General features: G+C 45.9%; 1 protein-coding gene across 7 annotated transcripts in view; it reads left to right on the plus strand.

Annotated features, from left to right (window-relative positions):
* The window catches only part of LDLRAD4 (low density lipoprotein receptor class A domain containing 4), a 420,524-nt gene that overhangs the window by 203,477 nt on the left and 191,066 nt on the right, over positions 1-25,981 (plus strand). For 6 of the 7 annotated variants that reach the window (XM_038746173.1, XM_038746179.1, XM_038746175.1 and 3 more), the window contains one exon: positions 12,300-12,440. In XM_038746173.1, coding sequence (XP_038602101.1) covers positions 12,300-12,440 — 141 coding nt within the window. Of the gene's footprint in view, positions 1-12,299; positions 12,441-25,981 lie in introns of those variants that run through there. The other variant, XM_038746180.1, reaches the window with a different exon arrangement.

The following is a 25,981-nucleotide window of genomic DNA, read 5'->3' on the forward strand; positions in this document are numbered from 1 at the left end:
CCCCCTCTCCATCCCCCCCATCTTACCTCCTTCCCTTCCCCACAGCGCCTGTATATATATATATATATATATATATATATATATATATATTTGTACATATTTATTACTCTATTTATTTATTTATTTATTTATTTTACTTGTACATATCTATTCTATTTATTTTATTTTGTTAGTATGTTTGGTTTTGTTCTCTGTCTCCCCCTTTTAGACTGTGAGCCCACTGTTGGGTAGGAACTATCTCTATATGTTGCCAATTTGTACTTCCCAAGCACTTAGTACAGTGCTCTGCACATAGTAAGCGCTCGATAAATACGATTGATGATGATGATGAAGTGAATAAGGCCCCATTCCGGTCGCCCCCAGAGAATGGGAAGTGGTAAAAGGCAGGAATGACACAGTCATCTTTTTTCAAACTCCCGTCAGTCCCCAGCACCGGCTCCCACGCCCAATATAGAGGGTGAGCCGAGGGCACTGCCCGGCCAGCTGACCGGCTGAGTGCTGTCTGTCTATCTAGGGGGGAAGCCTCCGGGCAGCCAGCAGTAACAAGTGCTTGCTTCGTAGTAGGATTGATGTCGTTTGCTCAGTAGAGCCAAGGCAGGGAGGGTGAACAAGGTTATTTTTAATGACTGGATATTAAATGCTTAGTGTGCCTGCCCCATTTGCCGCCACTGGAGGAAAGGTAGCCATCAGTAGATCTTCCTTGCAGGTATGGGACCTGGGGTTGTGGTGTTTGGGATTCCCGGACATTTATTCATTCATTCATTCCATTGTATTTATTGAGCGCTTACTGTGTGCACAGCACTGTACTTAGCGCTTGGGAAGTACAAGTTGGCAACATATAGAGACGGTCCCTATCCAACAACAGGCTCACAGTCTAGAAGGGGGAGACGAACAACAAAACAAAGCAAGTAACAGGTGTCAATACCAACAGAATAAATAGAATTACAGCTATATACACATCATTAATAAAATAAATAGAATAGTAAATATGTACAAGTAAAATAACTAGAGCAATAAATCTGTACAAACAGAAATACAGGTGCTGTGCAAGGGGAAGGAGGTAGGGCGGAGGGAATGGGGAGGAGGAGAGGAAAACGGGGGCTCAGTCTGGGAAGGCCTATAATAGTAACAGTAATAATAATAATAATAATGGTATTTGTTAAGCAATTACTATATGTCAAGCACTGTACTAAGTGCTGGGGTAGATACAAGATAATTGGGGGGTGGGAGGGGAGGAACCCCAAGTTCCCCCAGACTATTCCTGGCTGCTTCCATTTCGGGTGCAGCCGTGGCTCCCCTGCTGCCATCCAATGGAGACCCGCCTCTGACAGGCCCAGGGATAATAAATTGAAGCCTGTGGGAGGTTGATACAGGTTGGCACCGCCCCGGCCCTGTCTAGGTCATTACCCTGGGCACCCTTGAAATGGCACTGCCTCTCTGTCTCTCTCTTAGGCACCCAGAGAGTGACAGTGAAGCTAAAATAGTCACCAGTGTTTGAGTATGAATTTCCATTTGCTTTTGGGGAGGGGGATTCATTCATTCATTCATTCAATCGTATTTATTGAGCACTTACTGTGTGCAGAGCACTGTACTAAGCACTTGGAAAGTACAAGTTAGCAACATACAGAGACGGTCCCTACCCAACAGTGGGCTCACAGTCTAGAAAGGGGAGACAGACAACAAAACAAAATGCATTAACAAAATAAAATAAATAGAATAAATATGTACAAGTAAAATAAATAGCGTAATAAATTCATTCAATCGTATTTATTGAGCGCTTCCTGTGTGCAGAGCACTGTACTAAGCGCTTGGGACATACAAGTTGGCACTCACTTATTGATTTATTCAATCGTATTTATTGAGTGCTTACTGTGTGCAGAGCACTGTACTAAGCGCTTGGGAAGTACAAGTCGGCAACATCTAGAGACGGTCCCTACCCAACAGCGGGCTCACAGTTTAGGAGGGGGAGACAGACAACAAAACAAAACATATTAACAAAATAAAATAAATACAAGTTAGCAAGTCCTGGGTTCAACAGACTTTGGAGCCAAGCCACAAAGGTCTCCCTCATGGATTTAATCTATCAATCAATCCATGGCATTTATTGAGCACTGATTGGGTGCCATGAACGAAACTAAGTGCTTGGGAGGGTAAAAAATAATATCACTGGTAGACATTATCTCTAACTCACATCTGGTTCGCTAGTCCCCAGCCCTGGTCCCCAAATAGTTCCCCACGCTCCCCACTTCCAACCTCAAGGAGTTCACAATCTAATGGAGGAGACATGCATTAAAATAAATTACAGATAGGAAAAATGGGATAGTATAAGGGTATGTACAGAAGGGCTGTCTTTTTAGGTGAGCAAGATATTTTGGAGGGAGGGGTTGTTTGGGAGAGAGAGGTAAGTGAGAAAGTTGTAGTTGGAGAGTAGGATTAGGGATGCAGAATTTCCTAGTGGGAAGAGCCCAGGCCCGGGAATCAGAAAATCTAGGTTAATAATAATAGTAACTGTGGTATTTGTTAAGCACTTACTATGTGTCAGGCACTGAACTAACGCTGCGGGGGGTGTGAGGGGGAGGGGAATACAAGCAAATTGGGCTGGACACAATCTCTGTCCCACATAGGGCTCACAGTCTTAACCCCCATTTTACAGATGAGGTAACTGAGGCACAGAGAAGTTAAGTGACTTGCCCAAGGTCACACAGCAGACAAGTGGTAGAACTGGGATTAGAACCCACAATCCGCCCCCCCCGCAATTCAGATAAAGAGAGAGAGAACGGGTGAATGCAGGGAGGCCCACACGCCTAGGTCCACAACTCTTTGTTGAGCTTAGTCAAGCAAAATTTACATCATCAGCTGAACATGACCATCTTTGACTTCTCTGCCCCTCAGACTACGGTATCTCCCCATCCCCCTTTATAATAACAATAATAATAATAATAGCATTTATTAAGCACTTACTATGTGCAAAGCACTGTTCTAAGTGCTGGGGAGGTTACAAGGTGATCAGGTTGTCCCTCGGGGGGCACACAGTCTTCATCCCCATTTTACAGATGAGGTAACTGAGGCACAGGGAATTTAAGTGACTTGCCCAAAGTCACACAGCTGACACTTGGCAGAGCCGGGATTTGAACCCCTGACCTTTGACTCCAAAGCCTGTGCTCTTTCCACTGAGCCACACTGCTTCCTCTATCTGTCTCCTCCTCCCTCAGTTACCCCCTGCTCTGTCTTCCTCTTTTTTTCTTGCTCTTTCCTGCTTTTTCAGTTCCAGCCAGTTATTGATCTGGTCACCTCTGTCAGGTGTTGTCTGCCTCTGCTTATCTGTTTGTTTGTTTAATTTGTTTAAGGTCTCTTGATCCACTCTGTCTCCTGCCACTGTGTTTGCTAGGACACCCGGGATTAGGGAGTAATTTGTTTGATAACCTGGATGTTTTCGCTCATCACTGCCTCATTTGTTGAGTCCAGGGCCCGAGTCTTACATCTGTGTCACACATTTCCCACTCACAGGATTAAGCACACCAAAACGAGCTAGACCCGCCCCACTGATTGAACATTTGCTGTCTCATTGTCCGAAGTAATAGATCCCAAGTTACTCTAGGTTTTCAAGCCTGAGAATGATGGAAGGGTGAAAATGAAGATGTAGTTGCTGCTTGAATTTCATCAAAATCACAAACATAGGATCCTTCAGCCAACTTACAAAAAAAATCCCTTGACTTTGAGATCGTATCTGTGAAGCTGGAAACTATTTTTAAAGTGTGAAGACAACACAGAACAACTTTCACTGCCTTTTAGCTGTAGGGTTTTAAATAAGCAAATTGGCTAAAATCGAGTGTTTGTACGTATTTATTACTCTATTTTATTTGTACATATTTATTCTATTTATTTTATTTTGTTAATATGTTTTGTTTTGTTGTCTGTCTCCCCCTTCTAGACTGTGAGCCCGCTGTTGGGTAGGGACTGTCTCTATATGTTGCCAACTTGTACTTCCCAAGCGCTTAGTACAGTGCTCTGCACACAGTAAGTGCTCAATAAATATGATTGAATGAATGAATGAATGAGTCACCCCTGACACTTCTCTCTCCTCTCCCTCCCCTGGGAAGTTAGAACTGAGCATTAAATGGTCAATCATGTCAAAGTTTAGGCTTCAGGAGTGCCGGGTTTATTCTTATGCAGATTTTTATGATTTTCACCGAAGTTTGGAATTCACAGGAAATCCTCAGGCATTTAAGTTTCTTTCCTAGTTTAGGGCTCCTAGAATAGCTTTGTACTTTGCAAAGGTGTCAAAGCCTTTGAATCCTTAACGCCCACACCCAAAACACAACTGAAACCCATCTAGGTAATCTTGGCTTCTCTATGCAGGAATGACTTTATTTAAGCTAAGAAAAGTTAGGGTGCTTTTCACTTGAGGGGTGAGAGAACTTGCTTTCATTTTCATTTCTTCCTCTGATTTCTGGCAGACTCAGCCTGAGAAGGCAGCTATTAGAGAGTGGTGGCAGAGACAAAGGAATGATGAGACACAAACATCTTCAGAAACAAATCTTTCCTTCCCTTTAATAATAATGATGGCATTTGTTAAGCGCTTACTATGTGCAAAGCACTGTTCTAAGCTCTGGGGAGGATACAAGGCCAGGTTGTCCCATGTGAGGCTCACAGTTTTAATCCCATTTTACAGATGAGGTAACTGAGGCACAGAGAAGTTAAGTGACTTGCCCAAAGTCACACACCTGACAATTGGTGCAGCCAGGATTTGAACCCATGACCTCTGACTCCCAAGCCTGTGCTCTTTCCAACTGAGCCACTCTGCTTCCCTTTGTTATTCCCGGAATGTTCCTTATAGCCCAGGTGGTAGCACCTGGGAAAAGAAAGCAGAACACCACTCTGAATGTGGTTTTTGTGAGGTTTCCATTTCAAGAAAATCTCGGGATGTCTCGATTCTCTTTTCTTTTTCAGATGAAATCACTTCTGAAAATGACCAAGAGCTTGGCACTGAGAGATTAACATTTTGCCCCCTTGAAAAAAAAAAAGGCAGTGACCATTCATTCCTTTTTTCTTGTTTTCTCCAATCTTTCAGGTGGGCTCCTTAGAGGAGGCCTTGGCTTTGGTCGCCTGATAGTGTCTCTCTTCCTAAACTCCCATCTCATCACTTTCCTCTCCCTGATTCTGCAGCAAAGAAAAGTGGTTCAGAGCAACCATCCTAAAGTCTGCCCCTTGAACAGGCTTTGTTTTTTCTTTTTTTATGGTATTTGTTAAGCGCTTACTGGCTTGACATGGTCTAACACTGTGAAATAGCAGGGGCAGGCCTGGGAGTCGAAGGACTTAGATTCTAATCCCACCTCCACCGTTTGTCTACTGTGTGACCTTGAGCAAGTCACTTAACTTCTCTGTGCCTCACTTTCCTCATCTGTAAAATGAGGCCTCAATGTTTGTTCTCCTTTCCACTTAGGTTGTGAACCCCATGTGGGACAGGAACTGTGACCAATCTGATTGTCTTGTATCTACCCCAGTTCTTAGTACAGTGCTTGGCACACAGTAAGCACTTAACAGATCTGATCATTATTCCTTTAAGAGCTAGAAAATGCTAGTTAAAGGTCAGGGAGAGGGGTCAGTCTCTGTGTCCAATCAGTTCTCCTTCTGATTTACCTGTGCCCAATTTGGCAGCCTTCAAATTGTCTGAAGTTCAAAGTGGCTTTGTTATAGTGCCAGGAAATGTCATTTTTCATTCTAGTTTAAGTTCAAATCGAGTCTTGAAAAAACGGTTCAGATTCAGCTCCAGTTAAATAATGGTTGGATCACTTTCCAGTTGGGTTGGGTTCAACTCTCTGATAATTATTCCCTGTTTTCAATCACCGTCTCAGCAAAATTGAGACTATCAGCTTTTGGCTAATGTGTTTTTCATGTTTGGTCGAAGCCCAACAGTGAACATTTTTTTGGAAAGGGAGAAAAATCCTTTCAACCATTTTAACAACTGCCACAGGAAAGCATTTCTTTTCCATTGGGTTAAAAACAGCGCAACTTTATGAATGTGGGCTCAGACAGCTAGGTTTTAAAATTGCCTGCTTCTGTGGGGAAGAATAGCTTGGCATGAATTAGAAGCCTTCACATGTGGTGCTGATCACCTAGAGTCACTAGCCTTTCAGATCGGGAGAGGTGCATCCGGTGTTAGATCAGAACCTGTGCATCTTGGGAGGCATGCACGAGTTTTGGAAAGTGGGTCAGCTGCTGCCGCTGGCTTTTTCCCACCCTTCTTCAGGAACCCATGTCCTCACTAAGGATTTTAATAGCATCTCCACCAAAGTGCTCTACAGCCTTGGGGACTCAGGGACAAAGTGAGCTCTGAATGTCCTCTAAGAGTCCAGTGGAACTTGGAACCCAGGGCCTGTGGAATTGATCTGTCATAGTATTTATCAAGCAACTACTCTATGCTGAGCACTGTACTGAGCACTTGGGAGAATACAATACAGCTGACAGATATGATCCATGCCTTCAAGGAGTTTGCAGTCAAGTTCCGGCGTTGCGGAGGGGGCACAGATGAATTATGGTAGGGGGAAGTCACGGAGTTTAAAGATACATGCGTAAGTGCTAGTGAGTGCTGGAGGGAAGATGGGAGGGACTACCCCACTATTTAGATGATGAGGAAGCGCTGAAGTGGCAGTGGGAAGTTGAGACATTAATCAGGGAAGACTTCCCGGAAGAGTTGCAATTTAATCAAGGCTACCTCGATCTCATCTATCTCACCGCTGATATCTTTCCCACATCCTGCTTCAAACTTGGAATGCCGTCCCTCTTCATACCTGACAGACGTTTACTCTCCCCATCTTCAAGCCTGGAAGGCACATCTCCTCCAAGAGACTTTCCCTGACTAAGCACTCATTTCCTCTTCTCCCATTCTCTTCTGCATTGCCCAGATTTGCTCCCTCTATTTACACATACCTCCACCTCCCAGCACTGATGTACATATCTGTAATTTATTTATATTAATGTTCATCTCCCTCTCTAAACTGTGAGCTTGTTGTGGATAGGGAATGTGTCTGCCTACTCTGTTATATTGTACTCTCCCAAGTGCTTAGTACAGTGCTCTGCACACAGTAAGTGCTCAGTACATGTGATTGACTAATGATTGAGAAGTGGTTTACTGGATGTGAAAAGGGAGGGAGTTCCAAGCAATAAAGAAAACATGAGCAAGATATCGGCAGCCAGAGAGAGACTTCTAGACTGTGAGCCCACTGTTGGGTAGGGACCGTCTCTATATGTTGCCAACTTGTACTTCCCAAGCGCTTAGCACAGTGTTCTGCACACAGTACGTGCTCAATAAATGCGATTGAATGAATGAATGACAAGAATGAGGACCAGCGAGTAGGTTGGCCGTCTTTCCAATATATTGAGAGAAAAATCCTTTCAGCCATTTTAACAACTGCCACAGGAAAACATTTCTTTTCCATTGGGTCAAAAGCAGAGCAATTTTGATGAGTAGGTTTTGATAAGTAGGCTTCAAGGAGCTATTGATTTGATTTGATAAGTAGGCTGGAGAGAGCTGATTGAGATTGTCTTAAAGCCAGTGGTCCAGAGTTTCTGCTTGGTGCCAGGGGTGGGGGAGGGCAACTCTAGAAGGGTTTTGAGAAGTGGGGAAATGTGTGCAAAATGATGTTTTGGAAAAACAAGCTGGGCAGCAGAGCAAAGTGGGACTGGACTGGAGAGGGGAGAGAATGGAGGCAAAGAGGTCTGCCAGGAGCTTGGTGCAATAGTCAAGTTGACATACAACAAGGTCAAGGGACTGTCCAGGGAAAGAGTTTCTGCCTTTTCTGTTTGAAACCGGCACTTACATGGGCCTCCTCTAAGTGCTGCAGAATTGTCAGTGAGGGTGGCAGTAGGGTGGGTATGCTCCTTCTCCTTCTTCTATGTTGCTGCTGAAAGGATGGGGGCTAGGGGCTGTGGTCACAGCTGCCCAATCCATAGGGCAGTGGCCCCCTCTGCCAAGCTAAGGGTTCCAGCTGAGGGAGGTGAAGCCACAGCCAAAGGGCTGAACTACAGCATCACCCATCCCACCCATCCTGGGCATCGGACAGAGCCCGAGCAGGGTTGAACAGACCCCCCAAATTCATTCAATCAATCAATCAATCAATCGTATTTATTGAGCACTTACTGTGTGTAGAGCACTGTACTAAGCGCTTGGGAAGTACAAGTTGGCAACATATAGAGATGGTCCCTACCCAACAGTGGGCTCACGGCGTGGCTCAGTGGAAAGAGCACGGGCTTTGGAGTCAGAGGTCAGGGGTTCAAATCCTGGCTCTGCCCCTTGTCAGCTGTGTGACTTTGGGCAAGTCACTTCACTTCTCTGGGCCTCAGTTCCCTCATCTGGAAAATGGGGATTAAGACTGTGAGCCCCATGTGGGACAACCTGATTACCTTGTATCTACCCCAGCGCTTAGAACAGTGCTTGGCACATAGTAAGCGCTTAACAAATACCAACATTATCATTATTATTATTATTATTATTATTATTAGAAGGGGGAGACAGAGAACAAAACAAAACATATTAACAAAATAAAATAAATAGAATAAATATGTACAAGTAAAATAAATAGAGTAATGAATATGTACAAACATATATACATATATACAGGTGGTGTGGGGAGGGGAAGGAGGTAAGGCGGGGAGATGGGGAGGAAGGAGGGGGCTCAGTCTGGGAAGGCCTCCTGGAGGAGACGAGCTCTCAGTAGGGCTTTGAAGGGAGGAAGAGAGCTAGTTTGGTGGATGTGCGGAGGAAGGGCATTCCAGGCCAGAGGTAGGGCGTGGGCAGGACAGGTGAGAACGAGGCACAGTGAGGAGGTTAGCAGCAGAGGAGTGGAGGGTGCGGGCTGGGCTGGAGAAGGAGAGAAGGGAGGTGAGGTAGGAGGGGGCGAGGTGATGGACAGCCTTGAAGCCCAGAGTGAGGAGTTTTTGCCTGATGCGTAGGTTGATTGGTAGCCACTGGAGATTTTTGAGGACTTTTGAGGTCCCAAATGGACCTCTTGGATTAGTTAGCTGTTCAAAGTCTTCCTGCTGCTCCCAGGCTCCAGGACTCAGAGAAATGGACAGAAAGGCAGACACACACACACACACACACACACACACACACACACACGAACACGGACACCTAGGGAGATACTCACGTTAAGAGACACAGCAGGAACAGGGAAGCACACACACTCACATAGACATACACACAATACACCAAGAGATTCTCAGACTCACATGCAAATGCAAGTAGATGCAGTGTTAAACAAGCTCAAAGAACCAGACCCAGAGGTTCGTTCAAATATGCATGTTTATAACGCACATACACTGTCCTTAAATATATACTGCCAAATATATACATGTATATTTACTGAGATCAATTTGAGATGGAGAACAAGACCCTGAAATTCCCACTACCTCAATGACTCATGTAACACAATTCTTGTAACAGAGTTTCCAAGAATGAAAAGTTCATAGAATATGCATGTCTCTGTGCTGGTTTTTCTGCTGACTTCCACAGTCCGCAAGGATCCAGTTTTCAAAGAGATGAATTGAGATTTGGCCTTTGGCTCTGCTCTATATTCAAGAGGCTTATTTCTATATCTCTCTGTACTCTACAGTTGGTAAGTGGTTTTGCCTTGAATCTAGCACCTGATGTTGGTCCAATTTTATGAATATCATCAATTCCCAACATTTTCCACTGGAGGCTGACCGGCATTTCACCCTTGGAGGTCTGACCTAGGAGGACATGAGGCTCAGAGAGGTTAAGAAGCTGGCTCAGTTCTTTCTCCCACGTTTTGCCGTCCTTGTGGTCTCCCTTCTAGCATTTGTGTGAGTTCTTGGCAAATGCAACTTGTGCCCAAGTATTGTTGAATGTTCTCCTTCTTCTTGGAGGCCAAGAGAACTGCCAAAACCTTTTGGGGGTGGCAGGGGGAGGGGAAAAAATAAATGAATCCCACAAGCTGCTGCCTTTGCCCAGAGACTGAGGCTGACAGCCTCTCTTGTGAACTCACTGTGTGGGTTGGCTCAGAAATCTTTGTCTGTCCCTTCCTCACACAGGGCTCACAATCAGAGAGTAGGGAAGGTGGGTATGTAATCTTCATTTTACAGATAAGGAAACTGAGGCACAATGAGAATAAATGCCTTGCCCTAGGTCACAAATCAATCAATCCATTATATTTATTGAGTGCTTTCTGTGACCAGGTCACTATGCTAAACACATGGGAAAGTACAACACAACAACAGAACAGACAGATTCCCTGCCCACAATGAGCTAAGAGTCTAAAGGGGGAGACAGACATTAATATAATGAGAGAAGCACCATGGCTTAATGGAAGGAGCATGGGCTTGGGAGTCAGAGGACATAGATTCTAATCTTGACTCCGCCTCTAGTCTGCTGTGTGACCTTGAGCAAGCCACATAACTTCTCTGTGCCTCAGTTACCTCATCTGTAAAAATGGGGATTAAGACTGTGAGCCCCACCTGGGACAACCTGCTGCAGAGAAGCAGCATAGCTCAGTGGAAAGAGCCCAGGCTTTGGAGTTAGAGGTCATGGGTTCAAATCCTGGCTCCACCAATTGTCAGCTTTGTGACTTTGGGCAAATCAATTAACTTCTCTGTGCCTCAGTTACCTCATCTGTAAAATGGGGATTAAGACTGTGAACCCCCAGTGGGACACCCTGATTACCTTGTAACCTCTCCAGTGCTTAGAACAGTGCTTTGCATATAGTAAGTGCTTAATAAATGCCATTATTATTATTATTATTATTTGTATCTGCCCCAGGGCTTAGAACAGTGCTTGGCACATAGTAAATCACTTAACAAATACTATTATTATTATAAATAAATAAATTATGGCTATGTACATAAGTACTGTGGGGCTGGAGGTGGTGGTTGGTGAATAAAGGGAGTGAGTCAAAGTGAAGCAGAAGGAAGTTGAAGAAAAGGAAAAGAGGGCTTGGTCAGGGAAGGTCTCTTGGATGAGATGTGCCTTCAATAAGGCTTTGAGGGTGGGGAGAGTAATTGTCTGTCAGATATGAAAAGAGAGGGCATTCAAGGCTAGAGGCAGGACGTGGTTGGCAGTGAGATAGAGGAGATCGAGGTACAGAGAGTGGGTTGACATTAGAGAAGTGAAAAGGGAGGGCTGGGTTGTAGTAGGAGAGTATCAAGGTGAGGTAAGAGGGGGCAAGGGATTCAGCGTAGTAAAGCCAATGGTGAGGACTTTCTGTTCGATGAGGAGGTGGATGGGCAACCACTGTAGTTGCCAATTTGTACTTCCCAAGCGCTTAGTACAGTGCTCTGCACATAGTAAGCGCTCAATAAATACGATTGATGATGGTGATGATGGAGGTTCCCTACTGAAGACTGGGGAAACATGGAGTGAATATTTCTGTAGAAAAATGATATGGGCAGCAGAGTGAAGTATGGACTGGAGTGGGGAGAGACGGGAGGCTGGGAGGTCAGCAAGGAGGCTGATACAATAATCAAGGCGGGATAGGATAAATGCTTGGATTAATGTGGTAGCAGTTTGGATGGAGAGGAAAGGATGGATTTTAGCAATGTCATAAAGGTTCAACTGACAGGATTTAGTATAGATTGAATTTGTGAGAGAGAGGAGTCAAGGACAACACCAAGTTCATGGGCTTGTAAGACAGGAAGCAGCATGGCCTCGTGGATAGAGGACAGGCTTGGGAGTCAGAGGACCTGGATTCTAATTCTGACTCCACCACATGTCTGCTATATGACCTCGGACAAGTCACTTAACTTCTCTGGGCCTCAGTTACCCCATTTGTAAAATGGGGAACAAGACTGTGAGCCCTGTGTGGGACAGGAACTGTGTCTGACCTGGTTACCTTGTATCTACCCCAGTACTTACAACAGTGCTTGGCATGTAGTAAGTACTTAACAAATACCACTATTACTATTATTAGAAAGGATGGTAGTGCTGTCTACAGTGAATAGAAAGTCAAGGGGAGGACAGAGTTTCAGTGTGAAGATAAGGAACTATGTTTTGGACACGAGGAGTTCTGTTTTGGACATACAGCAGTCTAGTGGCGGTTGGGATTAGAACCCAGGTCTCATGACTCCCAGCTCAGTGCTCTCTCCACTAGGCCAGGCCAATTCTCTTCAGTTGAAAAAAAGAATCAGCTGGGCACTCAGGTGGGTGATTTTGGCTCCTCGTTAACTCAGTACAGGCTAACTAATCACCACCACCCTGGGCCCTATAACAGAAACCAGTGCAGCAATCACAGCCCCTACTGTGTCCCGCAGAGATGGCATTATGCTTTTATCTTGTGCCTTTTCAGAGTGCCAGTTCACCTGCACCAGTGGTAAATGCTTGTATCTGGGTTCGCTGGTCTGTAACCAACAGAATGACTGCGGGGATAACAGTGATGAAGAAAACTGCCTCCTAGTCACTGAGCATCCACCTCCGGGCATTTTCAACTGTGAGTACCTCCTTCTCTCTGCTTTTGGTCAGGTACTGCACAGGGAAGACACTCTGGAAGGTGTCAGTCAGTTTTTGAACCTGTTTCAGAGGGCATGGGGAGCTGGGAAGAGCAACCGAAGGGAAAGGGTAAAGTTGGGGGAAGTTCCTCGGAGTGAGAGGCTTGGTTGGCAGCCCGGTAGGTTGATGTCTCTCAAAGATGGCTCCTGGTTTCCAGGGGGACAAGGACACTGCCATTGGGATTTCTCCGGGCAGGAGCAGCCATCGAATGGCACCCCCTCGGGCACGTTGGTTAGATTTTGTAGAGGTAATGCACATGGATCAACTGCGCAGAAACTGAGGGTGTGCATGGGAAACAAAGAAAAGGTTGATCTCTTTGGGGCGGGCTCCAAAGAGGAAAAAAACTGTTTTGGATAAAGCTGGCCTAATGTTAAATGGTTAAAATACCAAACGGTCGCTTCGTGAAAAATCGTGATCTTCCTCGCCCCAACTAGAGTAGGTGTGGATTAGAGTGTCGGAGGTGGTACTGACTGGTAGAGGCTGTGCTGGGCTGTCGTAACTGGTGATGTTTCCTCTACGCCAATGTGGTAAGTGATCCTTAAAGAAAAAGGAAGTGAAGGGTCCCAGGTGAAATTCTCAGAAGGTGGTAGTGGCGGGGGAGAAGAGGGGTGGTGGTGACAAAAGGGTGAGACTCAGAGGCCTGGTTTGAGGTCCTGGAGCAATTCCCCAAGGCAGATCGTGGTTATTGCTCTGTCTGCTCCCTGGGCTTTGGGAATTGCTGGAGGAAGGAGAATCTTTGAATCAGCTGATCCTGGGTATGACATAGGTATCGCTGTCCACCCAATTTTCATAGGAAAACCATTTCATGCTGCATATTCAAAGGCTTTTTTCCAATTTCCAAATTCCTCCCTGCCACAGTTTTGGGGTTTTGTGTGGGAATGCGACTACATCGTTCCTGCTGCCAGGAGCCAAAACAGGGAGAGAGGAAAGTTTCTGTTTGTTTCTTCCTCTGGATGTTTGGGAAAGAGTTTGGGGACATTGTCACACAATGAGAGGCTTGGATGATTTGAGAACAGAAGCCCTTTTTGTTCTAAATAGATCATTATTTGTGGTCTGTAATACCTCCATAGCATTCGCCTTTTGGTTCTCAAAAGATGATAACGTGTGCTGTAGTGCTGCAGAAATTAGAGCACCAAAGCTATCTGTTTTAATAAACAGGCTGTAGCAGTGCATTTCTCAAGCTTTCCCCCTGCTCCTCTCCCTTCCCCCAGTCACCTCCAAACCAATGTTGTTGTACTGCGGTGTCTGGCCTATATGGTAGAGTCTCTTGTGGTGCCAGGTTTCCTGTTGAAAGAATGCTGTATGATATCTGAGGAAATGACTTTTTGTCTGATGTCTGCCTTGGAAATTTACATAATTCCGCTTAGCTGCCCTCCCTTCTTGGGTGGCAGGGAAATCTGTTTTGGATGGAACAGCAGTGGCATTGCTTGAATCCAGATTCTCAGCCTCTGGCGGGGAGAAAACCACACCACATTCAAACCCCTAGGATTCTGACCCCAGAAGAGGGGTTAGTCCCTTAGCAGGGATCGATGGCAGCCCGTAGGCGACCCACACTTCAACAGGTGCTTGAAGTGGGCCCTCCCCTCAAGGGGCCAGCAGGCTAAGGGGGAAGACAAAGTGAGGAAACTACCAACGTAGCCTTGGAGGAACCAGTAATGACGAAGTGGAGGAGGAGATGGAGTGTACTCAGATTGTACAGGAGGAATGGGGAATGGGTGAGGGTTAATCAAGGATAGCTTCCCAGAGGAGGGAAAGACCTCCAAGTCAGTTAGTTGGATTTATTGAGCGCTTACTGTGTGCAGAGCACTGGGCTAAGCACTTGGGAGAGTACAATAGAACAATAAACACATTCCCTGCCCACAGGGAGCTTACCCGTCTAGAGTGGGAGACAGACATTAATATAAATAAAGAGGGATGAGGGGCTCTGAGAGGCCATCCTATACCCTCCAGGCTGTGTGGGGAAAGATTTGGAGGAAGGAGAGGGAGGGGGAATTCAAGGGCTCCGAAAAGGTATGGAGTGAGCCTTGCATTTACCCAGCTGCAGCAGCAGGGCAGTTCTCCCTCATCATCCCTGCGGGAAGGACTGCGGGGCAGAGATTTTTACCGCAGCGGTCTGAAGATCGCACTGTACGCCAACTATGTTGGGAAGCCGGGGGGAGGGGGTGAGCAGAGCGCTGGCTTGATAAAGGCATCATTGATTTATGCCGGGTTCCGTCCTCGAAACTGATGATCTGCAAGTCTGAAAGAGACTCTAAAAGTAGAAGCTGGGATGAAAACAATCTAGCACGAGGCCTCTCCTGACCCAGATATACCCTCGCTTCCTCCCAGGCTGAGCACAAGATTTACCTGTCTCTGTCCACTGTGACCTTCGCTTTCTCGCCTTCCCTAGCACCCCCTTTTCCTGCTCTGCCTTTAACCGTTTGCCTGCCAGTAGCTCTGGGCCAAGCGTCTCGTTCTAACCCAAATCTCACACCGGAGGCTGAGGCAATGGATGTTGCCAGTGAGTGAGACCGGGAAACCTAGCTTATAGTGAGCTCCTTGAGGGTAGTGATCGGGTCTGTTCACAGTGCTTTGCACATAGTAAGCGCTTAATAAATGCCGTCATTATTATTATTATTGAACTTTTCCAAGTGCTCAGTCCAGTGCTTTGCACAGCATAGACCCTCAATTAATACTACTGATTGAAAACCAGGCCAGGAGCTGCAGCATATTTCAATTGTAGTCCTTGCTCCTTCTGCAGGCAAAGAGAGGTAGAGCAGTGGACCTCTACTGGTTTTAATTAAGCCCAGTCCAAGTAGAACGATCTGTTTTATATTTTACTCCGTTTTCCTAGTGCCTCTGACCAGACTGACTCCCTTGCAGTCTTCCATTCTGAAAGGAAAAGTAGATTAAAAGGAAGATTTGGGGGCAAGCCTGGAGAGAAGCCGGTACTGATAGAAGAGGATGTTTGATGTCCTTGTGGTGGTATTTGCTAAGTGCTTACTATGTGCCAAGCACTCTTCTAAGTGCTGGGTTAGACCCAAGATCATCAGATACCACATGGGGCTCACGGTCTAAGTAAAAAGGATAACAGGGTTTGACTCCTCATTCTATAGATGAGAGAACTGAGAATTCGAGTGACTTCAAGGTCACACGGCAGGGAAGTGACGGAGCCACGATTAAAACCCAGGTCCTCTGGTTCCCAGGCCCATACTCTTTCCACTAAGCCATGCTGCTTCTTATGTTCTTCATGCTTGAAGATGCTGATAGGGTTTGATCCTTGGGTATGAGTATAAAGCTGGAATCACAATACTGTAAGCTTTAGACTGTAAGCCTATTGTGGGCAGGGAATGTGTATGTTGTACTGTTATTGTACTCTCCCAAGCACTTGGTATAATTCTCTGCACTCAGTGAGTGCTCACAGTTAACTGACTGATTGACAAGGGTACACAGACCTGTTCACAAAAGCCTGAAGTGGGTTTCAGGTCACGTACTAGAATTTCATGTCCCTGATATTGGAATCGGGACAAGTGGTGATCCAAGTTTCTGGGAAAGCTTCGCTTCTCCTGTGGTTGAGATATTGGCTGGCCTCCTGCTGTCACTGCTGGGTCATTTGTAGGCTCACTGGACCAACGATTTTAATAAATACAAATGATTGATTGATCCTGGGGAAAGTGAATGGCTGGCCAAGGGTTAAGGATGAAGCTGCCATTTTGATATTGTGTGTTTGCTCCATTTCTTCCTCCCTTACCTAATTAGGTTTCCAAATAAGCAGTGATGCCAATTTAAATGAGCGGCCTTCTGGGTTCCAGAAGCCAAGAGTGCTGCCCCTCCTCCTGGTTTAATAAAATAGAAACTCGATCTTGATCGGTTCCACAAATTCATTTGGGGTAGAGGCAGATGGACAGGGTGCCTTTCACACTGTATTAGCTTTGATGGTAGCACTTATTTTCCTCCCCCCGCTAAGATTTTCAAGATCCCTGGAAATTCTTAAGGGATAAATGTTGGACTCCAGAAAAGTGACCCAAATCTCACTCTTGGAGCCTGCAACACCCAGTGGATGGAACCTCTTTAGGGAACAGGAGGGACAGCTAGGTGGTTATAGCATAATTGGCTTGATTTCCTGCCCAGGGACCCCTTAGTGCTCTGATATCTGATTTTGCTTAGGGCTAAGCAAGGTGGGAATTGCCTGACTTTCCAGATGAGCTAGAATCAATTTCCTATGTTTGTTGTTGGCTTATGGATATGCACTGTGGCTCAGATATCTTCTGCAACTACATCTGCCCTCCTCCATGGCTATTTGCTAAAATTTCACGCACAATAAAGGGAAGAAGGCGAAGTTAGCACCATTAGCATAAATGGATTCTGCTGAAGACACTGAAAAGGCTCTTTCCCAGGTAAACTGGTGATTTTCTTTGTTAATTTTCATGGTATTTGCTCACATGTATGTGCTCCAGCCTGCCTTTTCCCTTGTTTAAAAAAGGTCCCATTTTCATTCATTCATTTGATCGTATTTATTGAGCACTTCCAGTATGCAGAACTCTGTAGTAAGTGCTTGGGAGAATACAACAATAAACAGACATATTCCCTGCCCATGATGAGTTTACAGTCTAGAGGTGGGGAGACAGACATCGATACGAATGAGTAAATTACAGATGTGTACATAAGTGCTGTGGGGCTGGGAGAGGGGAAGAATAAAGGGAGCAAGTCAGGGTGATGCAGAATTACTGCATCAGCCTCCTTTCTGACCTCTCAACCGCCTGCCTCTCCCTACTTCAGTCCATACTTCACTCTGCTGCCTGGATTATCTTTCTATAGAAATGTTCAGGGCATGAAACTCCCCTCCTCAAAAATCTCCAGTGGTTGCCTATCCACCTCCATAACAAACAAAAACTCTTCACTATTGGCTTTATAGCTCCCCATCACTTTGCCCCCTCTTACCTCACCTCCCTTCTCTTCTTCTACAGCCCAGCCCACACACTCCACTACTTTGGTGCTAACCTTCTCACTGTGCCTCAATATCACCTGTCCCGCCATCAACCCCTGGCCCATGTCCTACCTCTGTCCTGGAATGCCCTCCTTCCTCAAATCTGCCAAACAATGACTCTTCCCCACTTCAAAACCCTACTGAAGGCTCACCTCCTCCAAGAGGCCTTCCCAGACTAATCCCCCCTTTTCCTCACCTCCCACTCCCTTCTGCATCACCTTGACTCACTCCCTTTGCTCTTCCCCCTCTCCCCACCCCACAGCACATATATATATATATGTATATATCTAAAATTCTATTTATATTGATGCCTGTTTGTTTTGATTTGTTTATTTCTATCATTCTATTTATATTGATGCCTGTTTACTTATTTTGGTGTCTGACTTCCCCCTTCTAAACTGTAAGCCCAGTGTGGGCAGGGATTGTCTCTATTGCTTAATTGTACTTTCCAAACGCTTAGTACAGTGCTCTGCACACAGTAAGTGCTCAATAAATATGATTGAATGAATGAATGAGAAAAGGAAAAAGGGGTCTTAGTCTGGGAATGCCTCTTGGAGGAGATGTGCCTTCAATAAGGCTTTGAAGGTGGGGAAAGTAATCGTCTGTTAGATTTCAGGACGGAGGGCATTTTAGGTTAAGGGCAGGATGTGGGCTAGGGATCAGCGGTGAGATAAGTGAGATCGAGGCCCAGTGAGAAGGTTAACATTAGAGGAGTGAAGTGTGTGGGCTGGGTTGTAGAAGGAGCATAGTGAGGTGAGGTAGGAGGGGCAAGGAGGTGGAATTGGCCAGCAACACACTAAAAATTCTTAAGATTTTCTTCCTTTTCTTCTTGGATTTAATATGTTATGGGATAAACAGGTTCTTAGCCGTCTGGGTGGCTAGCCCCGAGTTTGCCTGCCAGTGACTTCAGCCTAATCCTCCATCTTGCTGGGCTGCTCAGATGTATGTGCTTGACACTTGGCTTGGTATAACCTCCTTAGCAAAAAGTGGGACCTGTTGTAGAAAAGCAGCCTTCTCCTCCCCTTCTCCTTTCCAAATGCAAATGGGTGTTCCTGCTTCCAGTTATGGTGCCCGCCCAGCATTGACTCTGGTCCTGGGGCTGGTAGTCTCACACTTGGTGAGCTCGTGAGGATGGGTAGGTTGTTCCTGGCCCATTACCCTGTCATTTTCAAAGCTGTTTGGCTTGGCATGGGAGAGGAGGGGAAGGGCTACCTAGGGCACTGCTTGACTAGCCCAATAATAATTAGGTGCTTTTTTAAAAGAAAATGGTATTTGTTAAGTGTTTATTATATTCCAGACACTGTACTAAGTGCTGAGATAGATACAAGCTAATCAGGTCGGACACAGTCCACGTCCCACCTGGTGCTCATGGCCTTAATCTCCATTGTACAGATGAGGTAACTGAAGCACAGAGAAGTGAAGTGACATGTCCGGGGCCACACAGCAGACAAGTGGAAGCTGGGATTAGAAGCAGCATGGCTCAGTGGAAAGAGCCCTGGCTTGGGAGTCAGAGGTCATGGGTTCAAATCCCAGCTCTGCCGCTTGTCAGCTGTGTGACTTTGGGCAAGTCACTTCACTTCTCTGTGCCTCAGTTACCTCATCTGTAAAATGGGGATTAATATTGTGAGCCCCACATGGGACAACCTGATCACCTTGTATCTTCCCCTGTGCTTAGAACAGTGCTTTGCACATAGTAAGCGCTTAACAAATACAAAAAACAAACAAACTCGGGTCCTTCTGAATTCAAGGTCCATGGTCTATCCACTAAGACACACTATGTGCTAAGCAGTGTCCTAACTGCTGGAGTAGATAGAGTCAGATAAAACACAGTCCACATGTCTCCATCCCACAAGGGACTCACAGTCTAGAGGGAAGGGAGAATAGGTATTTTTATCCCCATTTTACAGCTGAGGTACAAAAAAGTAATGACTTGGCTTAAAGTCACAGTAGGTGAATGGTGGAGCTAGGATTAGAACCCAGGTCTTCTGACTCCATTCCTGTGCTCTTTCCACTAGGCCACACTGACTTACTCCGTCTCTGAGAGAATGCCCGGAACAGGTCTTCCTCAGGTACTAAGCTAAGGAGCCTCTTTCTGAAAGATTTTGGGATAGTAGGAAGCGATGAAAGTTGGAAAGAAGTAGCATTCAGTGGGCACATGGCCCTGTCATCTTCTGGGAGATCCCTTGCAAGGGAATCAGATTTGGGAAAAACAAGGAGATGGATAACAATCATCACTGGAATGTGCAGCATAAGAGACCACCACGGTCGTTGCTTCTCGGACCTACAAACCAAAGTGCAATGATCTGATACTAGCCATGTGTCACCTAGGGTGGCCAACAGATGTTTGCCACTCCTCTGGGTGGTTGTTTTAAGCCAAGTAGGGTCATCTGGCTTTCTGTCTCCACTCCCTCACACCTCACCCAACCCGCATACATCTTTTTAAGGGGCCAGCCAGCAGGCAACCCTGAAGGGAATTGAATTATTTGGGAATAACTGGGGCTGTGCTCTAGGAGTTTGGGAGTATGAGAGTCAGAGCCAGGGCCCGGAGACAGGCAGGCAGACAGCTGGGATCTCTTTCTGACTGCTACTAGAAACAGCGTGGCTCAGTGGAAAAAGCACGGGCTTTGGAGACAGAGGTCATGGGTGCAAATCCCAGCTCCACCAACTGTCAGCTGTGTGACTTTGAGCAAGTCACAACTTCTCTGTGCCTCAGTTACCCCATCTGTAAAATGGGGATTAAAATTGTGAGCCCCCGTGGGACAACCTGATCACCTTGTAACCTCCCCAGCGCTTGGAACCGTGCTTTGCACATAGTAAGTGCTTAACAAATACCAACATTATTATTGCTTGGGCTTGAGGGGGTTGCCATGTCTCATCTAATACCCACCTGTGTACCTTTTCCCAGCATTGAGTACCGTGCTCTGTGCATAGTCCAGTGCTTAGTCAATACTGTTACTACTGTTACTACTACTGTTACTACAACAATTATTCACTGCTATTACTACAACTACTACTCATTTCCAGATCCAGTGGGTCCATTCATGGCCAAGGTTCACCCTCCTCTCACTCTTCCTGGAAGAGTCCAGTGATGTTAGTGGAGCTACAAGGAACCTGTCCTCTGGCCCCGGAATCCCTCCTCATCCTCACCACATGCTGAACACTGGACAGTCACCTGGGAGAGCCGGATAGGAGAAATAGGATATGCCTTCCTTGCCCTCCCTGGGCTTACAATCAAATCCATCTTCCTGCCACGTGTCTGACTGCTTCGGTCCTATGGGCGGGAAATCAGAATTTTTCTTTACATCTATCTATCATTAAGGCATTTGGACTGAAACCAAAGCAAAAGTGCAATCTTAAGGTCAAGAAACTATTTTTCTGCCTGATTTCTTTTAGAAAGGATGGGTTTTGGGGAGAAAGAAACCCAGCACCCCCTTTTCAAATCCTGTTAATCTTCTCTGCCCACCTGCTAAAGCCATGGAATCTGTCTGCATGTGGGTGTGTGTGCAATTGCCTTAATCCTCATAAAATGGAGTGTGACAGCCGCCAGTGTCCTAGAGGAATTTTGGAGAACGTGATTATGAGGAAAGAGCGTGATTCAGAATGACACCGGGAGTCTCGTTGCGCCTTTAGCATCTGGGCTGCTCCGCTGGCGTCGGACTCCTCTTAGGAAGTGGAATTAGTGGTATGGAACACTCTGGGGAAGAGTAGCAGGGAGTTTTATCTCCCAAACTGGGCATAAACTGTAGGCGGTTCCAGTACAGGGTAGATAGAATAGCAATTAGGTTTTTGCTGGTAGAGTGGACCGACTGTAATTTTGGAACAAGCAGGCTTGCTTCATCTTAGAGGGAGAAGGCAGATAACACTATCACATCCACCTTATCTGTCTAAGTTCAGAGAGAGTGTATGTGTACAAGTCGGCAACATGTAGAGACGGTCCCTACCCAACAGTGGGCTCACAGTCTAGAAAAGGGAGACAGACAACAAAACAAAACATGTAGACAGGTGTCAAAATCGTCAGAACAAATAGAATTAAAGCAATATGCACATCATTAACAAAATTAGACATGGACCCTGTCCCTTGAGGGGCTTGCAATCTATGAATCTTCAAAGGTAGGGGAGAGGACTTAAGACGGGCACATCAGGAGCTACGAAACAATGAAACCTTAGAACAGCACAAGAAACAAAGTCAAAAACACAAAATAAAAAGTCAGTAGGGAGCTGTAGCTGATATTGAATCAATCAATAAATGGTATTTATTGAGCACTTACTGTGTGCAGAGCACTGTATGAAGCACTTGGGAGAGTACAATACAACAGAGTTGGTAGACACATTCCCTGACCACAGTGTAACTTACAATCCAGAGGGGGAGTTAGATCTTAATATAAATAATTTATAATATATACTTTATAGATATAAATGTAGATATGTACATAAATGCTGTGAGGCTGAGGGTGGGGTGAATACCCAGATTCCCAAAGATAGAGAAGCAGCGTGGCTCAGTGGAAAGAGCATGGGCTTTGGAGTCAGAGGTCATGGGTTCAAATCCCTGCTCCGCCGCTTGTCAGCTGTGTGACTCTGGGCAAGTCACTTAACTTCTCTGTGCCTCAGTTACCTCATCTGTAAAATGGGGATTAAAATTGTGAGCCCCTCATGGGACAACCTGATCAACTTGTATCCTCCCCAGCGCTTAGAACAGTGCTTTGCACATAGTAAGTGCTTAATGTTTATATGTATTTATTACTCTATTTATTTTACATGTACATATCTATTCTATTTATTTTATTTTGTTAATATGTTTTGTTTTGTTCTCTGTCTCCCCCTTCTAGAGTGTGAGCCCACTGTTGGGTAGGGACCATCTCTATATGTTGACAACTTGTATTTCCCAAGCATTTAGTACAGTGCTCTGCACACAGTAAGTGCTCAATAAATATGATTGATTGATTAATAAATGCCATTATTATCATTATTATTATTATTATCCCAGATCCAAGTGGCATTTACCCGGGGCTGGGGGTGTGGGGGCAGAATGTGAGAGAGGAGATGGAGAGTTTAAAACCAAAGAATAAGGGGACAGGCGAGACGAGTGGTGGGATACGCTGAGAGAGGGTGTGGGTATACTCAGGGACAGGAAAAATCAGTCAAGCACCCTCCTCTGCTCCCCCACACACCGCCATTCTTCATGACCTTGTAATGTCATGCTGTGTGTACACCTAGTCTCTGGAGTCCATTTAAAGACCAAGCCTGGAATGTTTCTCTGGGGAGTCTCCCACCTCCCTTTTGCTCCAGAGCCAGTGTACCCAGATGCTCCTTCCAAGTCGGACTAGTCGCTTCTAGGCCTCTACACACCGCTATTCTGGGCCCACCACCTTCCTCCCCTCAGAGGTTGCACCCAGAGGCGGTTGTTTCCTGTCTGGAGCCAGCCCCGAGACCACCAGGGTGGTCTCAGACAGTCAGGAATGCCTGCGGTCGGCCCTTGTTATCTCATGTGAGGATCCGAGCAGAAGGGGTCAGAAGGCCTGGTCTTCTCCAATGATGATGGTTTTTGTTAAGCGCTTACTATGTGCAAAGCACCGGAGTTCGAGCCTGGCTTCTTCTGGCTTGATTAGTAGTGTGAACCAAGCAGTGGCCGAGCTTTTTTTTTTTTTTTTTGTGATGGCATTTCTTCATCCTTTCATTCAATCATATTTATTTAGCGCTTACTGTGTGCAGAGCACTTATAATAATAATAATGATAGCATTTATTAAGTGCTTACTATGTGCAAAGCACTGTTCTAAGCGCTGGGGGGTTACAAGGTGATCAGGTTGTCCCATGGGGGGCTCACAGTCTTCTTCCCCATTTTACAGATGAGGGAACTGAGGCCCAGAGAAGTTAAGTGACTTGCCCAAAGTCACACAGCTGACAGTTGGCGGAGCCGGGATTTGAACCCATGACCTCTGACTCCAAAGCCTGGGCTCTTTCCACTGAGCCACGCTGCTTCTCAAGTGCTTACTGTGTGCCAAGCACTATTCTAAGAGCTGGGGAGGATACAAGGTGATCAGGTTGTCCCACGTGGGGCTCACAGTCTTCATCCCCATTTTACAGATGAGGGAACTGAGGCACAGAGAAGTGAAGTGCCTTGCCCAAAGTCACACAGCTGACAAGTGGCGGAGTGGGAATTTGAACCCATGACCAAGGTTTTCTTTTTTTTTTTTCTTTTAATGATATTTGTTAAGCACTTACTATGCACCAACACTAATTATGGTACTTGTTAAGCACTTACTCTGTGCCAAGCACTGTTCTAAGCCCAGGAGTAGATACAAGTTAATCAGGTTGGACACAGTCTCTTTCCCACATGGGGCTCACACTCATAATCCCCATTTTACTGATGAGGTAACTGATGCCCAGAGGAGTGAAGTGACTTCCCCAAGGTCACACAGCAGACAGGTGGTGGAGCCTGGATTGGAACACAGGTCCTTCTGATTCCCAGGCCCGTGCTCTGTCCACTTCTCCAGTACGACAGGCACTGTACTAAGCGCTGGGGTAGACACAAGCTAATCAGGATGGACACAGTCCATGTCCCACTTGGGTTTCACAGCTTTATTTCCCATTTTATGGATGAGTTAACTGAGGTCCAGAGAAGTGAAGCGACTTCATTCATTCAATCATATTTATTGAGCACTTATTGTGTGCAGAGCACTGTACAAAGCACTTGGGAGAGTACACCACAACAATAAAGACACAGTCCCTGCCCACAGTGAGCTTACAGTCTAGAGGAGGGTGGGAGGGGGAGGAGGGAACTTGCCCAAAGTCCCACAGCGGATAAGTGGTGGAAGTGGCTTAAGAACCCAGGTCTTCGGACTCACAGGCCGGGCTCTATCCACTAGGCCACCCTATTTCCCATTGCAGGCAGCTCACAGGTTTTAGAAAAATTCAAGCCCAAGGAGATACAGACTAAGGTGGCATTTAAATTAAAGTGAGGCAAGAGACTGCTCTGTCCTGGCTCAGAAATTGGGAGCCCCTGGTGGGGTGCAGACCAGCTCCACTATCAGAGGCCACCTCTAAACCTTTAGCGGGAGCTGGGTTGGAGGTTCTTTCCCTCATGCAATAAAAGAAGGGAGGTTTTTTTTTTCTTTCTATCAGTTGTTTCTCAGAGCTGTTTACCTGGTGAATTATCATAAAATAGGGGCCCTTGGAGAATAATTCTGCATTTAAACATAAACAAAGAACTGTATATGAAGAGGGAAGAGAGAGGAGAGGTTTTTTTTTTTTTCCTTTAAGGCAAGAAAGCTGTTTCAGCTTTGGCATTACTCCCCCTAACTGTGATTCTAAATTTACACAGATTATAAAAAAAAAAACACACAACAACAATCTCTGAGATTTACATTTTGATTCTGTTTCTACTTTCGTTTCTGCTGGGCTGTTGCAAGTCAGGTAAAATTTATCCAGTTCTTTAAATATTTAGTAGTCTAGCGTGGATGTTAATGAAAGTCTGGCACGTCTATTTTGAGAATTGCAACAATGATAGTAATTTTCGGTGTCAGATTACCTGCTTCGCTAAGGCACAGAGGAGAGGGAGAAAGACAGAGGAGGAGATGGAGGAGGAGGAAAAAAATGTTTCAGTTCTAATAGAGTTTGCCACCAGCCAGCCAGGGCCAGACAGATAGATCATGAATACTGTCTAGACGCTCTCTGCCTGAGTGAAGCTGTGGTCTCTAAGGATTTACAATGAGACGCTGGTTTAAGTAACTGGTGGCAGTCAGGGCAAGCTCTTCTAATCAGATAGCAATCAATGCAGAACCCAGTTCCTGGGGGTGGGAGGGGCTTGGAGAGGAGGATCCCTGCTACTGATAATAGGTCAATATCCATTTCAGCTAAAACTTGTCTGTGATTAGGCATTAGGGAAAGAGTGAAGGGGATAACACTATTGATTTCCACTGTATACTTCTGCAGAATGCAGAGTGATTGAATTCAAGATTGGGTTCTTTGGAAAGGATGGAGGAAGCTCTGTGGGAAAGAAGAAGAAATCTTTGTGGAGAGGAAAACACGAATGCGGACCCCCCGGGTTCCTTTTGCTTGTAGAAGGAGAGTGAGGAAACCGTAAATACCTTTGCTGCTCATTTTCTTGGCCCCTCCTCCACCCCCCCTCCACCTGGGGTGGGTTTACTGAAATGTAACGGGTTGGCTGTAATTTCTTCAGAGCCCGTTTGAATCCTTTTCCAAACAGGGATCTTGTCACAGCCCATCCGTCTCACGTTCCGACTCTGAGATCAATTCTGCTCCACTCACCAGGTAAAATCTCTTCCTTAACCGTGACAGGCTAAGGTTAAAGAGGAGGGGGCCTCTGGATTTCCCCCTGGAGGATGCCAACCAGGTGATAGATACGAGTTGGGACAGGGAGAAAGACAGCCCCTTTCCCCTGAGGGCGATGATCTGAAGGACCAGGGTTGGAAGACCCAAAGGAAGTGGATGTGGTTTGGGACTAGGGTTGGAAGGTGGGCGGTGGAAGGCATCAGAAAGCCCAGGTGACCGGGTGTGT

The sequence above is a fragment of the Tachyglossus aculeatus genome, chromosome 5 (assembly GCF_015852505.1).
Source record: "Tachyglossus aculeatus isolate mTacAcu1 chromosome 5, mTacAcu1.pri, whole genome shotgun sequence".
Lineage (NCBI taxonomy): Eukaryota > Metazoa > Chordata > Mammalia > Monotremata > Tachyglossidae > Tachyglossus > Tachyglossus aculeatus.